The sequence below is a fragment of the Gobius niger genome (assembly GCF_951799975.1).
Source record: "Gobius niger genome assembly, chromosome: 22".
NCBI classification, from domain to species: Eukaryota; Metazoa; Chordata; class Actinopteri; order Gobiiformes; family Gobiidae; genus Gobius; species Gobius niger.
In genome coordinates, this window is record NC_136873.1 from 15,360,715 (window position 1) to 15,378,209 (window position 17,495).

At 39.6% G+C, this 17,495-nt stretch overlaps 1 protein-coding gene across 2 annotated transcripts in view; it reads left to right on the top strand.

Moving 5' to 3' along the window:
- LOC306981333 (carboxyl-terminal PDZ ligand of neuronal nitric oxide synthase protein-like) overlaps nt 1-17,495 on the top strand; it is a gene marked incomplete at its 5' end in the record, with an annotated part of 286,117 nt that overhangs the window by 85,040 nt on the left and 183,582 nt on the right. For both annotated transcript variants that reach the window (XM_079580914.1, XM_079580913.1), the window contains one exon: nt 14,165-14,257. In XM_079580914.1, the coding sequence (XP_079437040.1) occupies nt 14,165-14,257 (93 nt within the window). The remainder of the gene's footprint in view (nt 1-14,164; nt 14,258-17,495) is intronic.

The window sequence follows — 17,495 nt, forward strand, 5'->3', positions numbered from 1 at the left end:
AAATCCATGAAAAAAGACAAAAATCCAGCAAAAAAGTGACAAAAATCCAGCAAAAAAAGACAAAAATCCAGCAAAAAAAAAAGACAAAAATCCAGCAAAAAAAGTGACAAAAATTAAAAATTTGAAAAAAAACATTAAAAAAATAAATAATAAAAAAAAAACATAAAAAAAAAAAAAAAAATTAAACAAAATATTATAATCGATTTTTTGCGATTATGCTAATTTTGTAATCGTTTACTGTTGTAATCGAAATCGTAATCGAATTTCGATTAATTGCACAGCCCTACATCTTAGTTTTCATGTCAGATATAAAAATGACAAAACTCACCCACATGATGTTTATTTCATGATGTTTTGTCTGTGAGGTGGGGGCAACCCGGAAGTAGCTGCTGCGCCGCGTAGAAAGGCCGTCTTTCCCGCGGGTTTTCATTCATAAATATTGACAGATTTTACATCCACGTGTCCTGCTAAGGGGCCCCGTGATGACGCTTTCACCCAAATATGGTGTTTTTCCTCCTACGAGACGCTGGAGCGGAAAAGTCGGGCCGAGCATGCGCACTCGCTACAAAACTTCAGGGCTGGTTTTCTCTGAATGAGAGAAGCCGCACTCGGGCAGAGCCTGAGCCCTTATAGAAGCTCCCACAGACTCCAAATTTCCCAGTCTGAGACCTAGCAATATTTTGAAGGTTTGTTCAGAAGGATTTTTTAATATCTAATTCCTAGCCTGATTTATTCAGCTTTGAAACCAAAAAAAAACAGGCGGAATTTGAGTTTTTACAGATTTTTTCACTGATGATTAGTTTATTGAAAAACTAAACAAAATATCCAAAATCCCCTCTGAAAAAATCTTAGTTACTAATATGTCAATTCATTATTTTGATTTCGTTGCCCAAAATATAGGCAATTTTGGCCATTTTAATGCTTAAAACGCCTTATTTTTTTGTTAAAACATAAAATGACAGAAAAAGTGCAATACATTTTTTTCTCATATTTATATCTGTGATGTTCAGCAAAAGTTTCAAATTGACATTTATTTATTATCCCCTATTCACCTGCAGTGTCTCGCCTTAAATGTAACTACAGTCTCTATATTAAGCTTGTGCATTACGGTACTTCAGACACCCCAAGTAATGCAGGATTTTAGAGGCAGTTGTGTAGGAAAATACTTGGCTTTATCATTTTTAAATGCTGTATAGTCCCTTTAAGCGAGAGATTGTGTTTCTGAATCTAGACCTGACCAGCTGCAGCAACCCCAGACCCAGGTGGACACCGGCCGAGCGGTGACTTGTCGACTTATTGTCAGATCATACTGACCCAAGTCGGATTTTTATTTCCTCCTGTGTGACAGTCTGAACAACAACCGATCAGAGTTTGTTTCCAAATGCGATCCAGGCCTTTGTCGTTCCGAAATCCGCTCTGATTCACATTTTCGGCAATGCAACTCTTCAGTCTGAACAGGCTCCATGTTCCTCCGGCACGTGTCAAAGGTTTCCGAGACTATTAACGTTGTAGATTCTCATTGAAGGCGTTTACGAATGAGCACATGGAATTATACATTCTACAAAATGGACGCCTTTACAAACCTTTACAAAAAATGACAAAAATGGACAGAAATTTGACAAAAAAGTGAGAAAAATCGGACGAAAAATGGACGAAAAAGTGAGAAAAATTTGACAAAAAAATGCAAATAATTTGACGAAAAAGTGACAAAAAATGTACCAAAAAAAGGACAAAAATGGACAAAAATTTGACAAAAAATTTAGAAAAAATGGACGAAAAAATGGACGAAAAAGTGAGAAAAAAATTGACAAAAAATGCAAATAATTTGACGAAAAAGTGACAAAAAAGTCCCGAAAACTTGACAAAAATGAGACGACTGCCCAACAAAAAAAAATTGTCGTCACCAGAAATGGTTTACAGACTGTTTGGAAACCATTTCAGGGACGACCTTATGAAGCTCATTCAGAATAAAGGGGGGAATTTCAAATATAAACCATATTTTGAGTCGTTTCACCCTTTTTTGTTTCCTAAATAACCCCACGTGTTCATTCATAGTTTAAAGTCGCATTTTGCAAGTTTTTAGCAGCAAAAACAAGTTGATATTTGTGTGTATTGACCTTGTGGTGACCTCGCAGCTGTATGGTGCCTTTCCTTTCCATCATTATGGCCTCTCTGACGCTCCAGGATCAATTGTTTGGAAGGTTTTTTACTGCTCTCCCCAGAAAACCTACAAAACAATTGATCCTGAACCGTCGAGACCACTGTGATGGAAAGTAAAGGCGCCATGCTGACCTCTAACACAGCTGCTAGGTCACCACAAGGTCAAATACACACACAAACAATATTATTTTCCCGCATAAAAAGTTGCATAATGCACCTTTAATGCCTTCAATGAGAATCACACAATGTAAATAGTGTTGAAAATTGAAAAAGAGCAGCCAGTGCTTTAAAAGTGGTTCCAAACTTAGTTCCCCTTGTTATGAATGAACTCAACAACTACTTTATGCAACAAAAATTCCAAATGGTAACTAGTACTAAGTCACAGCCAGATTCATTTAAAACATTTTTCTTCTTTTTGTTCAACCAAAGGATCTTAACCTCTTAAAAAAGCTTTTTTAGTGACGAAAATGAGGATGAAAACGCAACAAAAGAGAAACAAAAACGTGACAACGAATTGATAAAAAATGCAACAAAAGAGAGACAAAAAAGAAGTGACGAATGTGCAAGAAAGATGCCGCTCAAGAGTAACAGAAAAGTGGCAAAAAAGTGACAAAAACGCCACAAAGAGAAAAGAAATGTCAAAAACAACATGGCAACGGCGAAGGGAAAAGATCCGTTTAGATCAGTTTTGTAGGTCTAGGCTTTCACATGAGCCGTTCACTGCAAAAAGTATTTAACTAGACTAGTATAAACATCTCAATTTGAGCATAATAATCCAAATTTTAGTTGTTTTGACTAGTTAAGAAGTTGTTGGGCGTTTGTCCTGGATTATTTCACTTGTTCTGAGATGTTTCTGACTCGTTTCGATACATTTCGTCCTTATTTCAGGTCATTTTCTTTGCCAATGGGGTAAGAAAATTGGTCTTGTCTCATTGGCAATATTACTTTCTTATTTCAAGCGAGATTTACCCTAGAACTGGTCTGAAATGTCCTCAAACAAGCAAAGTAAACTTGGTCCGATCAGGAAAAGTGTCTAAATGAGTGAAAACCGCTCAAAACAAGATACATTTCCTCAATTCAAGTCATTTAAGCCAATGCTTGATATTCACTTTTTGTAGTGTTATCGTGGCCTATAGGCTGTAAGCTTTTAGATTTGGTGAAGGCGGGGCTTAAATTGTACATGGACTCAACTTATAAAGCGCTTTTCTACCTTTATCAGGCCCAAAGTCTGTCTGGAAGATTCTAAATATAAAAGACAAGATGCATTAACTGCTTTGTGAATCTCACCCACCACAGTAACATAGTCCTTTAAGGTTACCTGGCCCCGCCTCTGGAGTTTACACACCTTTGTACAGCAGGACACTGGGGACTGACTCGTGTTTTGCAGCAACATGACAAACAAAAAAAAGTCTGCGGTTTTCAAAGGAAATTGTGGTTTTCTTTGCCGTGTTGCTGTTGTTGTTAGCGCCATGTTAACGCTATAGACTTGTCTGAGTTCATCCAAGACGCAAAGCCCGAACCCTCTCCTCGCAAAGATGACCTGCTCGAGCAATAGAGAAGCTTTATTCATTTTATTTTGGAGCGCCTGCCTGCTTAAGCCTCCACGGTCAGTGTTTCTGCTGCTCTGAGTGGAGCTAAGTGCAGCTAAGCGTAGCATTAGCACTGCTATCTCCGTCTGGCCCTGACTCCAGCTCAAACACACATGCAAATTTTACTGCTTCTACAGTGGTATTAAAATTTGCATTGGTGTCCAAAAACAACACAATATGATATGGTCCAGCTCTACTTTGAAGATAACTTTGTACCAAATTTTCCGGACTATAAGTTGCTCCGGAGTATAAGACACACGAGCCAAAATAAGCCTAATGAAGATAAAAACAACAGGCTGAATAGGAGTATGGTATGCTAACGTAACACACTGATGGTTAGCTACATGAATAGATAAGATAAGATAATCCTTTATTGATCTCACAATGGAGAAATTCACTTGTTACAGTCGGCGTTCAAGAAGATCACTTAGAGTTGTGCAAAAACAGACAGGAAAATGTGCAACCAGTTAAATAGAATAAAAACAAGGTCTCCAATGTACAACAAGCTGCAGAAATACAACAATAGGTGAGCAGCAACAATAAAAATAGGATAAAAACTAGAACAGGTCATATAAGTAAAATATCGGGGTGTAAAGTTACAGTCCTAGTGCAGGATGCCAATAAGTGATGCTGGTGCAGGGACTAAAGTGCAGCTGATACAGAGATTATTGCACATGTTACTTCACAGTCTTATTGCACAGTCTGACAGCAGTGGGGATGAAGGCTTTGCGGTAGCGCTCCGTCCTGCACTGAGGGTGTCTCAGTCTTCCACTGAGAGAGCTGCTCAGCTCCTCTACAGTCCCGTGCAGTGGGTGGGAGGTGTTGTCCATGATGGAGGTGAGCTTGGCTAACACCCTCCTGTCCCTCACCTCCTCCACAGAGTCCAGAGCTGGCCCTCCTGACCAGCTTGTTCAGTCTGTTCTTGTCCCGCTCTGTGCTGCTTGGGGCCCAGCACACGGCAGCGTAGTGGAGAGCAGAGGCCACCACAGAGTCATAAAAAGTCCTGAGCAGAGGCCTGCTCACTCCGAACGACCTCAGTCTCCTCAGAAGGTGGAGGCGACTTTGGCCCTTCTTGTACAGAGAGTTGGTGTTGTGGGACCAGTCCAGTTTATTGTTGAGGTGAACACCCAGGTACTTGAAACTGTCCACCTCCTCAATGTCCTCCCCCTGGATGTTCAGCAGTGTGTGCGGTAGTGGCTTAGGTGTATGGTATGCTAACGTAACACACTGATGGTTAGCTACATGAATAGGTGTAGGGTATGCTACACCTATTCATGTAGCTAACCATTGAGGGTTAGCTACATGAAGATCAACAAACTATATAGGTGTCTGGTTGGTATGTTATGTCACATAAACAGTTAACTATAGCATAAAGAACATCCCAAACTCTCCATCTCACTCCAAATCACTAAATCCATTGAAATCTTCATCCCGGTGCCACTTCTGACAATCGCCCTGGCAACGCCCTGGGCACGGAGGCGCAACTGCACTGTTAACAAGCCTCTCCCGGCAGCACGTTTTCCAAGCTCTCATTTGTGAACTCTAGCTGTGGCCACCTAGCTTTTAGCCCATGATTAGCTTTGTTTTGCTTTCTTCTCTAAGAGTAACCTCTGCTTCTTTCTTTCTGCTGCTCAATTAGCCTGCAGTGCCCTCTAGTGGCATGTGAAATGATATATTTGAATTAAAAGATGAATAATAATGATAAATAAATCATAGAAAGCTGCTGTTTGAACAAAAACCTGTTAAACCTAAATGACTGCTGGGTCTAGTGTGTGACCATTGCTCCAGCGGGATCCAGATTTGGCCCGACGGTCCTAATTTGCAACAGTAAGTGAATATTTTGACCCGTGTCCTGATGGGGCTGACCACGCGCGCCTCTCCTTTGGTCTGTGGAGCAGCTTAATGATTTCGCTTAAAGACGTTATTAAATATTCATGCTGAAGGGAAGCCTGCGCGGATGGACTTGCGAGGAGCTGAACTTCTCAGACTAATGTGACTCCTGAGCCTTGAGGCACTGTGTTGTGGAAGTTTAAAGAGCTTTCATTCCGCTAAACTCACCTTTTACCGCTGATTAGAAAAGTGAGCGCTTACGGCAGGGCTGTTCAATTACATTTTTTAACGTGGGCCTAGATTTTTCGGAGGTCAGATTTCAGATTCCGATTTGATTTATTCTGACTTTTAAACGTTTTCAAGATAAAGAGAGGACAAAATGTATACAGGAAGTCTGAAATGCACCTATCCCAGTGACCTCTGAGCCCTTTTGGGATACGCAAATGACAAATTCATTAACATCATTGCTCAAATTAAATGTAGCCTATATATTAAAGCAGCGGTGCCCAAACTTTTTGTCTCCGAGAGCCAAAATGAAAAAGTGCATGTGGGTCGGGGGCCAAACACGGCGATGTCAAGCGTGAAACATATAACATTTAATTCAATCTATGCAATTAACCTCTGAACTCCCGTCTGAACTGAGAGGATCTTTTTCCTCACGTCATCAGATTTTTTTTCCATCATTTTTTTGTTGGGCATTCAACTCATTTTTGTAACTTTTATGTCATTATTTTGTCATTTTTTGTCACATTTTTGGCATTTTTTTGTCAATTTCTTGTGACCTTTTTGTGACATTTTTGCCACTTTTTCATCAATTTTTCGTCACTTTTTTGTCAATGTTTTCTCACTTTTTTGTCACATTTCCATCATTGTTTTCACCATTCACAGCCAAGCGATTCATCGATTAATCGTAAAAAATATTCGATAGATTAATCTATGACCAAATAATCGTTAGTTGCAGCCCCAGTCTGGACTCTGGACTCTGGACTCAGGGAGCATGAGGTGGATCGGCCACCACACTTTTTCACAAGAACAATTGTGTCCATTCTGTGATTCTTGATGCACTGCAGGGCCTTTAAACCTGCCTTTGCTGACTCCAGGACTGACTCTGGTCCATTTAACAACTCGATCAGAGCATGTAAAGAAGACCAAAGTAGACAGGAGTGAATGAAAGTCTGTTTTTGAGGAGAGAACAAAGCAATAAAGCTCCCAAAAAGGTTAATTTTGCATGTCTCCTTTTTAATGTTTCATCCGTTTGAGTGATCGTGCATGAAAGGACGGTCTCCTTTAAAAAAGTTTTCTAAGTAAGCGAAGCCTCCCAACAGTCTTGTGCCAGTTTCCCGTCCGTCTGAAGCAAAGCTGTCGGTATGTAATCGGCGCTGACTCAGTGGGAGAGATAACAGACTGTTGCCAATGGAGCCGGCTTCCTGCTCGGCCTCGGTGGGATTGTAGTGTTCACATAATTGTTTTATCAAAAACATCGCGCCACTTCCAAAATCCGCCGCGATGTTCTGCCAAAGCGACACCACACGCGAGATTAGTTTTCAGCACATCCGTCTCCGCGACACCGGCGGAAACGTAGCAGTGACTTTCAGACAAGAATGCCATGATCAGACGGTGTTCCCGGATTAATAAAGGCTCTTGTTTTGTTCACAGCTTATTTTCTTTTCCAAAGTCGACGTTAACTGTTGCATGTGAATGAGAAACGCTCAAGGGGAGGCGCTGCAGGTGACTAGGTGTGAGGTTTAAATGTAGAGGTATTCATTTCAAACTGTTGCTCGACTAATCCTTTTTGAAATGGAAGTCGGTCACTCCGCCGTCTCATTTACACTTGTTTAGAGATGTCCTTTATTTTGCCAAAATGAGAAAAAAAATTGAAACTAACTTTGAATAATGGTTTAATTTTCTTTCACTACAAAAAGTAAATATCAAGCATTGGCTTAAATGACTTGAATTGAGGAAATGTTTCTTGTTTTGAGCGGTTTTCACTCATTTAGACACTTTTCCTGATCGGAGCAAGTTTGCTTTGCTTGTTTGAGGACATTTCAGACCAGTTCTAGGGTAAATCTCGCTTGAAATAAGAAAGTAAAGTTGCCAATGAGATAAGAACAATTTTCTTTCCCCATTGGCAAAGAAAATGACCTGAAATAAGGACGAAATGTATCGAAACGAGTCAGAAACATCTCAGAACAAGTGAAATAATCCAGGACAAATGCCCGAGAACTTCTTAACCAGTCAAAACAACTAAAATTTGGATTATTATGCTCAAATTGAGATGTTTATGCTGATCTAGTTAAATACTTTTTGCAGTGTTTTCAACTATGGACCTAGTACAACGTCATTAGCAGGTTGTTGCCAATGCTATGATACATATAGCAATCTTGAATTGATCTGTTTTCAGCGGTCACACTTCTTACGTTTCCAAAGTATAATTACACAAAATTAAACGATGTGGATTTTCAAAGCGGATAAAAGGGGGAACTATATTGTAAGGCGTAATAATACCAGGAGTAGTTCGAAATCTGCGCAGTAATCTTCACTTTACTGCACAGTGATCTTCACTTTACTGTGCAGATGCCAAATAACTGTGTTAATTATACTTTGTAGTGGAACACTTCACGTAACCATATGTAAAAAGGGAAAACGTGGAAGAGCTTGGTAGCTTCTATCTTGACCTGTTTTGGAGCTATAGAGGAGAGAGGGAGAGGCTAAATGCTAACTCCGTCTGCGCTGTGTTTACGTGACTGAAGGCACGGGTGAAGATCAGACAGGTCCTAAAGAACTCGTCAAAGCTAAGGTAAGAACATATCTCAGTATGTAAAAACGGTGGCCTATTCCTTTAAATAACGGGGGGAAATCGTTTGCATGTTTTCTGTCATTTAATGTTTCCAAATTAGTCTCATGCAAATGGACAAAAATCCATATACTTTCTGCAGCAAAATGGAAACGATATAGTCAGATTCACAGTTATGGTTTACTTAGTTGACAAACAGCTACAAAGACCGTAGTGGATTTCTGATGCACTCAAGATGAAAATGAAGAACAACTGATCGGCAGTAGCATTTTATACGCAGAGCCGTGGGAAGATGTTTTAGTTAGGGGGCGCTGAGGGACAAAATTTACCCCCAAAATACTTTTTCTGTGCATAAATCCTATTTATTAACCTCTTAACTCCCGCCTGAACCGAGAGCATTTTCTCCAGTTCAGCTTTACCCAAATCCTGTAGGCCAGTGTAACACCTCATTTGAAAGACCTACAAAACTAAATTGATCTTTTCCTCACATCAGATTTTTTTTCATCACTTTTTTGTTGGGCAGTCGTCTCATTTTTGTCAAATTTTCATGACTTTTTTGTCACTTTTTCGTCAAATTATTCGCATTTTTTTGTCAAATTGTTGTCCATTTTTGTCATTTTTTCTACATTTTTTGTCACTTTTCATCAAATTATTCAGATTTTTTTGTCTAATTCTTATCACTTTTTCGTCCATTTTTTCTCCATTTTTCGTCAATTTTTTGGTCAAATTTTTCTCACTTTTTTGTCAATTTTTTGTCAATTTTTTTCATTTTTTTGTAAAATTTTTGTCCACTTTTGTCATTTTTTTGTACATTTTTTGTAAATTTTTCGTCACTTTTTCGTCAATGTTTTCTCACTTTTTTCACATTTCCATCCTTGTTTTCGTCTCAGTTTTGTTGCTATTTTCACACCTTTTCTCCAGAAGCTTTTGGACTGGGGGTAAAGCTGGAGAAAAAATGTGCTTGGTTCAGGTGGGAGTTAAGGGGTTGATATTGCCTGCAGTTCACAAACTATCCACTAGGGGGTGCTGCAGCGCCCTCAGCACCCTGGGTTCCCACGGCCTTGTTTATACGTGATCTTAATCATGGTTCAAGAACTGTAAGAACTGACAACTGTAGAAAGACGGCCTCAGATGCATGTTTCTGTTTATGTGGTTATGTTCAACTTCAAAGGAATTATAAATTAAAAGAAATCTTGGAAATCTAAGTACAAGACTGGAAGATGTGGTGTCCTAGGCGCTATTAAGCAGAAGGTTTTTTGAGCTAAATCTTGTACGACTGGTTCGCTTGGTGAAATAATGAACAGTTGAGGGCTAAAAACATCCTGAAGTGATGTTTATTGAATCTATAAAAGCCACTTCATTATCTGACATAATGAGGTGGCTGAAGCCGTATCAGCTGTCGGTGGTTATTGCCTGTTATTGGCCTCAGCCCGGGCCTCGTATACCGGTGTCCCAGAGGTGCTCGTGGTGTAAAGTGGCTGCGTTCTCCCAGCAGTCCGCCCGGTGTCTGAGTGAGCTACAGTGTGATAAAAGAAGAGTTGGAGTTGGAATGACCCCAGTATTTGTTCTGTTGTACGTATAGTTCCGTTACATTTCACTGTGCAGAATGCATTTATTATTTTGCAGCTGTGTGATACCTTTTACAGGTGTGAGCTGGGAAAGCACACCACCCTACATCGGGCGGCCACAGTAGCAAATGTAGAGGTATTTTGGAGACATATGAGAAAATATTGATCTATGAAAAAAATAGCTGTTTAATAATAAGTTTAACAGCCAGAAAATAACAAGGTTTTCAATTTAGCCTGTCCAGTTTATCTAGTAAAAATGCAGACTTACATTAAAGGCACACTGCGTAACATTTTGCACTATAAGGTACCATCAACAGGTATTTTGAGGTATTTTTCATTGGTGAAAATATATATCATAAAATAAATGCTTGTATTTCTGTTTTGTTTTTTGGGTGAAATCTTACGCAGTGTGGCTTTAACATTGAACTATAGACATAAGTTATCAATAAATATTTTATTCAATATTTTATTCAATATTTTATTCAATATTTTACATATTTTACAACACACAGAAACTTCCAGGATATCCAGGCATGGGTCAATTTTAAATTGATCCAAGCCCCTTATATTGTATTTTCCCTCTCTTTCAGAAATCAACTGTTGAACTTTTAGAGGTAGTTGCTTATTTTTAGCTTTACACATTAATTGAGCATTAATTGATCTCTGTATCCACCATTATAAATTGTTCTTATTGCTCTCCAAATTCCAGCACAGTATGTCAAGTAAGGCGTGAGCAGAGAAGAACAGTGTTTAATTTGATCCCCCGTTTGGGGGAACACATTCCCCCAATTCAATTTTTTTCAGGGTAAAGGATCTGGGAAATATTTAGGAGGATCCGGCAAAAAATGTATCTGATATAATGGTGTTTAATGAGAGTGTTCCGGCAAATGTTTTGGCCTGTTTCCCCAATCCATCACATCAGACCAAAAATGTTCCTGAAAATACAAATTTACAAATTAAGCTCTGGAGAAGAGTAAAGAGTTTGTAAAGCCCTTGCTTTGCCTTGCTTAATACTTTTTACTACTTTTTATGTATATATTGAATATTCGCTTTCCAGTTTATTTTTTCATCTATAATATCACCCCTAGAACTTGATCTCTTTAATACGGTCTATGTTTACCCCCTGTATATTTAACTGTACCTGTACATCATCTTTAAAATTCCCAAATAATTCCCTTTGTTTTTGACAAATTTAGTGATAATTTGTTGAAATCAAACCAAGTCTTTAGCTTCATAATTTCGCTATTTAGATCAGATCTCAGATTGTTGTAAATTATCTCCCGAACAAAATAAATTGGCATCATCTGCAAATAAAACAGCTTTAAAGGGGGGGTATTATGCAAAATCGACTTTTTCAAGCTTTACATCATGTTATTAAGTCATTCCCTCATTAAAAACATGCCTGAAGTGTTGCCTTAGCACATTCACGTATTTTCGAGTAATCTGTAAAAACTCCGATGGCAGCCATTTTAGGGATAAAACGCCTGATTCCTTCAGGAAACGCCTCCGACCTCCAGGATACGCCTCCAACCTTTCGTCACCAGCCGAGTAACCAACCACTGCTCCTCAGCAGAACCCCCTCCCCGCAGTGCCTAGCCCTAAGATGTAAACAGAGTCATCATGGAAGATTAGCTTCATGTGTTGTGAACCGGAGTTACAACAGTTCTGAAACTTTTACAAAGACACACATCCGTGTTTCTGTTACCGAAACACCCAGGATTCAAACCGGTGACAAGAACACTTATTTCAGTGTCTGGTTCTGCGCTGGGCCTTGATGATGCACAGAGCCTCCGGAGAAAGCTAATGCTAAGCTAAACCTCGAGTCATCACGTGAAAACGAGAAATATGCACACATAAAGTCAATAAAACCACCACACACATAAAGAACCGTTTAACAATGATCACACACGGAGCCAGGCTTGTTGATTTGGAAGTTTATTGCTCACATTTCATCTACAATGGGTCATAGCCGAGTGGCTTTCTCCCGGAGCTAACAAGCTAGCCGCGACAAGCTAACAGGAAAATTCACTGAATACAAGCAGCATATTATGCATTGAAAACGTCACTAAAACAGGCAACTGCTTGAAGCAGCCTTTATGATGATCACACACTGAGCCGGGCTTGTTGATTTTGTAGTTTATTGCTCACATTTCATCTACAGTGAGTCGTAGCCGAGTGGTTTTCTCCCGGAGCTAAGGCACTATTAGCCACGACAAGCTAACAACCTTCACCTTCACAACATTCATTGAAAACAGGCAGCATATTATGCACAAATAACGTCAATAAAGCAGCAACTACTTGAAGCAGCCTTTACGATGATCACACAATGAGCCTGGCTTTACACATTTGTGGTTTATTGCAGACTTTTCATCAACAATGAGCTGTAGTCGATTATAACAAGCTAACGGGTAACCTCGAAAAACCACTGTCCACCTGCACAGATAATGTCCGTCTTTGAATCGTATGGGCTCCTGCAGATCCTGGTGTCGTCCATGGGGGTATAGTTAGAGATCCATAGGGCATGGCAGATGCAAAGAGAGAGCCTCCAAACAGCAGTTATTTTTCAGGCAAGAGCCCCTTCCAAGCGTCCGGTGTGGAAGGTTTGTCTCCAAATAATATCCTGTGTGGCCATTGTTCACAAAGTGATAAACAGTAGCTCCTTTCCAACAATAAAAATTAAAATGCACCGATCGTAGTTTCAATACAGTTGAGACAACGAGCGCAGTGTTGTGATGCCACAGACAGCGTGTGGAGGGGGCGTGTCGGAAAGGGTCAGAGGTTCTTAAACAGACAGGGGCCTATTTCAAGTCTTTCGCTACCGCCATTTTGAAAGAGCAATTTTATACAAGGCAGTTATTCTAATTTACTGCATTTACAGACCAACAGAAGGTTTCGTCATCATTGTAGTGTGCCATAGACTGGTGCTATGTGGCTGAAAAAAGCATAATACCCCCTCTTTAAACAAATGGGAAATTTTGCACAAATCATTAATATACAAAATAAATAATTTTGGTCCTAGTTCTGATCCCTGGGGGATTCCACAAGTGGTGTCCAAATATGTAGAGCAATGTTCTCCAAGTTTAACAAACTTTTTTTTCTAAGTAGCTTTTTACCCAATTCAAAGCTACCCCTCTAATACCAGGTTTCATTGGAAAATTAAAAAAAAGGAAAAGAAAAACATAACCTTGCAGTGCCTTATGGGTAATATTCACCTCTCTACAGGGGTGGAGGATGAATTGGAGCACCACTTGGCGGAGTCTGATGACATGGATTCTTTTGAAGTGGTTCAGCCACTGACATTGAGAAACACCCACTGACATTACTTCAACTTATCCTACAAAAATATGACGGCCAAGGTGCCCAAAGGTAGTTAAAAGGGGCAGTACCAGGGCTCGAGACTAGCTTTCACTAGGGCTGTGCAATTAATCGAAATTCGATTACGATTTCGATTACAACAGTAAACGATTATATATATATATTTTATTTTTTCACATTTTTTTTTTTTTTTTCAATTTTCTTTTTTTTTGCAAAGCCGACTTGAGGCTGTCAGGCCGCTGGGATTATTTTCCCTTCGCTTATCTTGTGCCGTGGCTCATGCTTTTGTCTGACATAAAAACAAACGGCGCTGTGTGATGATGTCATCAGGCCGCGCTGCTCAGTTTGCTTGCGCAGGTGTGAGGGCTGGCCAGCAGGGGGCAGGTGTGAAACAGAGACCTCTCCTTAATCAAGGCGTACTTGAAATCATTTGTACTTTTATGACTGTCCAGAAAACATAAAATATCATCATAGTGTTTTGATTAATAAATAAATAAGATAAAGATAGACTTTTTTTTTAAAGGCAACAAATAATCGTTTGAATAATCGTGATTTCAATTATGACAAAAATAATCGAGCAGCCCTAGCTTTCACTACTCACACTGGTGCGACCTACTTTTTTCATTTGGTCACTCAGACAAACCTCCTTAAAATCAGACACTGATTTGCAAAAAACTGCCGTCCAAAGCAAACACCAGGAGAATGCATAGCCGCGTTAGCGTCATGGCTGTCTACAGTATTTACATAGCAGAGCTGGTCAATGAATCAATAATCATGCCATTTTATTTCAAAGTTATTGGAATTAAATGTTATTGTCATTGCGGATACATTAATCGTTGCCGGATTTTAGGAGAAACATTTCCACCTGTTTTGACGCGTGTCCGTGTGTGCTCTCTCTCTCTCTGCAGTACGAGTTCAAGGTGAAGAACATCAAGAAGAAGAAGGTGCACATCATGGTGTCTGTGGAAGGGGTCAAGGTGGCGCTGCGCAAGAAGAAGAAAGTGAGTCCAAAAGTGAGAGAGTTTCTTTTTCTCCATAAACTATTGCCATGTAAAGTCTCAACAGGGCCTGAGGTGTGAACAAATCCATGCTTTACCGAAAACTAGATTGAAGTCAATTAACTGTTGCTGGCTAACAAGGATGCTGGCTCAGATCTGGAGATGGGCGCCCAGTGTTCTTGAGCAGATGTGAAACAAATCCAATTTTAACTCAAACTTTTAATTATCACCCCGGAGGAAGAAAGATTGGACCATTTTCTGTTTACTTGGCACTTGGAGTCCGTTTTCAAATGTTGCAATTGCACGATGCATAAATATTGTAATATTATGGCCACAGTGGCTCAGGTGGTAGTGGCATCTTCCACCTGGGAGGCTAGTGGTACCTTCTTCTAAAATATATGACCTTCAAAGTACCTTCTTCTAAAATATATGACCTTCCAAGTACCTTCTTCTAAAATATATGACCTTCAAAGTACCTTCTTCTAAAATATATGACCTTCCAAGTACCTTCTTCTAAAATATATGACCTTCCAAGTACCTTCCAAGTATTTTAACTCCCATATATTAAGTGTACATGCACAAATTGGAAATAAAATGTAGAGTAATAAAACAAATATATATAGGCCAAGGATTAATGCCTACCTATACAGTAGCCTCTAACTTTTTTTTCCTTTTAAAGTACCGATAAGAGTACTGTTAAAGTACCAGATTGATAAGGAGTATCGATAAGAGTAGCAGTATTGATCAGTCCTCAACAAAACCCATCCCTACCTTCCAGTATCCTCTCACAAAATATTTGACCTTCCAATTATCACTGCATAGAGTTACAGCGGCTCAGGACTGAACCTCCATGTGATCTATTTCATTTAATTGTACAATTGTGTATGATGATGATATAAGCACTATACCCCTTTGTTTTTTTGAGTTGCTGGTTAAGTTGCTTAAGTTGAAGATGGGTCCTGAAGCTACGTCATCTGACAATCCCTCTAAATATATCTAAAAATAAAAGTAAAAGTGGGGTGTTATGCAAATGTTACTTTACCACGTGGGACTATTCAAAGTGGAATGGACGCTTATTTGTCCAGCGCTTTTCACATGACACAAGTCACCCAACGTGTTAAAGAATATTCCTTCATTCACTCCACACTCGCTGTTTGTAAGATGTTTTCCCTCGGGGTTGACTGACTGGTGTAGGCTGACAGAAGCATCAGCGGACCCTCCAAAACCACCAGTGTAAGATCAAGATGTGTTTGAAATCCTTATGAAATACCTGCAATTGGTTGCGTTCATGTTCTCGAATTCTATTTCAGTTGGAGCCAACTCACAGTTTAAAGTCTTTATATGTTTCTATTTACCTAAAGTTATATGTTTTCTGTTTCATCAGAGGCGGATCTAGAAAAAAAATGACAGGGTGGCAAGCAGGGTCAGGGATCATTTCTGGGGTGGCAACACATTTTGAAATGTTGAATGTTTATAGCAATGTTTCCGTGTAGATGCAGGCGGATCCTCACAAAATTATATACAAGTCGTTTTCTAACTCAAGTAAAATTGTAACTTTTCATCATCTTGGGGGCCACAGGAGTTGGCACCTGGCTCCTTATTTAGCTATAAATAAAATTAAAAAAGTACTGAGAGCGAGCCTCTGTAATCACCCACGTAGCTTCTAGAGCAGATGTGGGACATCACATCACATCAATAGGGTGGCAGCTGGGGTGGCGAGACCTTCACTAGGGGTGGCAACTGCCCCGTGCCCCCCCTTTAGATCCGCCCCTGTGTTTCATGTTGCACGATCGACCGGAAAAAAAAAAAAAATCCTAGTTGTGAACCTGTTCATAACCGTGGCAATAACACTGATTCTGATTTTGATTCTGATTCTAAAGGCGGGAGTTATGGGTGTGTGGAATATGGATGACATGAACCAGAAAAGTGATTGTAAAAATGGAGACAAGGGCAGGGCATTTAAAGGCACACTGTGTAACATTTTGGACTATACTGTTGCCAACACAAAACATGCTCCCAATGACCAGCTCAACACAGGAAATGCTATTTTTGCAGTGGATAATCAAAGAATGGATCTGGATGAGGGCCTAGCCTGTTTAACTCTCAATTCTACTGACTTTAGTTTACGTCTCCATAGAGACGAGCTGGAGACGCACCCACTCCCGGTTCTAGTCATGTTTCAGCAGAGGTGAGCCGGCGCCGCACAGCGCAAAGCACATGATTGATTGAGGTGTTTTTCAATGGTGAAAATAAATGCTTGTACTTCAATTTGGTTTATTGGGTGAAATATTACGTGTTGTGGCTTAAACCATTAAAAAATTAATGCAAAATGTATCAAAACAAACATGTATCAAAGGACTGCCCAAAAATAAAAAGATTATGCTAAAGGTCCATTAAAGTTATGCTAAAGGTCCATTAAAATACAAAGTGGGCTGAAAAGGTACTAAAGAATGTTTAAAAATGGCATCGTCCAGGGGCAGGGCCTAAAGTGTGACGTGTAAGGTGCTGGTCTTCCTCCTCTGGTCACACGCACAAGGTTACCTAAAAATGCAACTGATGTTTTCCTTCTAAATAGGTCATATTTTCAAAAGCATTACAACCTGTCATATGCACTTTAAACCAGGGGCGGACTGGGACTAAAAAACAGCCCTGGACTCTGACCAGCCTGGCCCAAATTAGCGTAATTGTGACACTTCCACAAACACATATTTTAACCTCTTACTTATGCCTTAGCATTAATGAGTGCATTTTCTCCAGTTCGGCTTTTTATTATTATTTTTTTTGACTGGCATCATCAGCAAAAAGAACGGGAAAGGTGGTCGTAGAAACAGAAGCAAAGTCATTAATATAAATAATAAATAATAATGGTCCCAAAATGGAACCTTGTGGTACACCATGCTCCACGGAATTCCTTTTAGATTCATGTTTTTTTTTTAAACTGGGCTTTACCCAAATCTAAAAGCTTCTCGACTGGAGAGCAACAATGTAACGCCTCATTTGAAAGCTAAGACCTACAAAAGTGATGGAAACTTTTTGTCACGTCGCCACTTTTTTGTTTGTTTGTTGTTTTTTTAATCATTTTTTGTTGTGTTTTTCTCACGTTTTTGTAGTTTTTTTTGGTCCGTGTTGTTCTCATGTTTTTGTTGACTTTTCATCCCCTTTTTCTCTCTATTTTGATGCTTTTCCATTTGGGTAAAGCTCGGTTGAGGCGGGACCGGTGGCCCTAGAGCCAGTGGCCCTT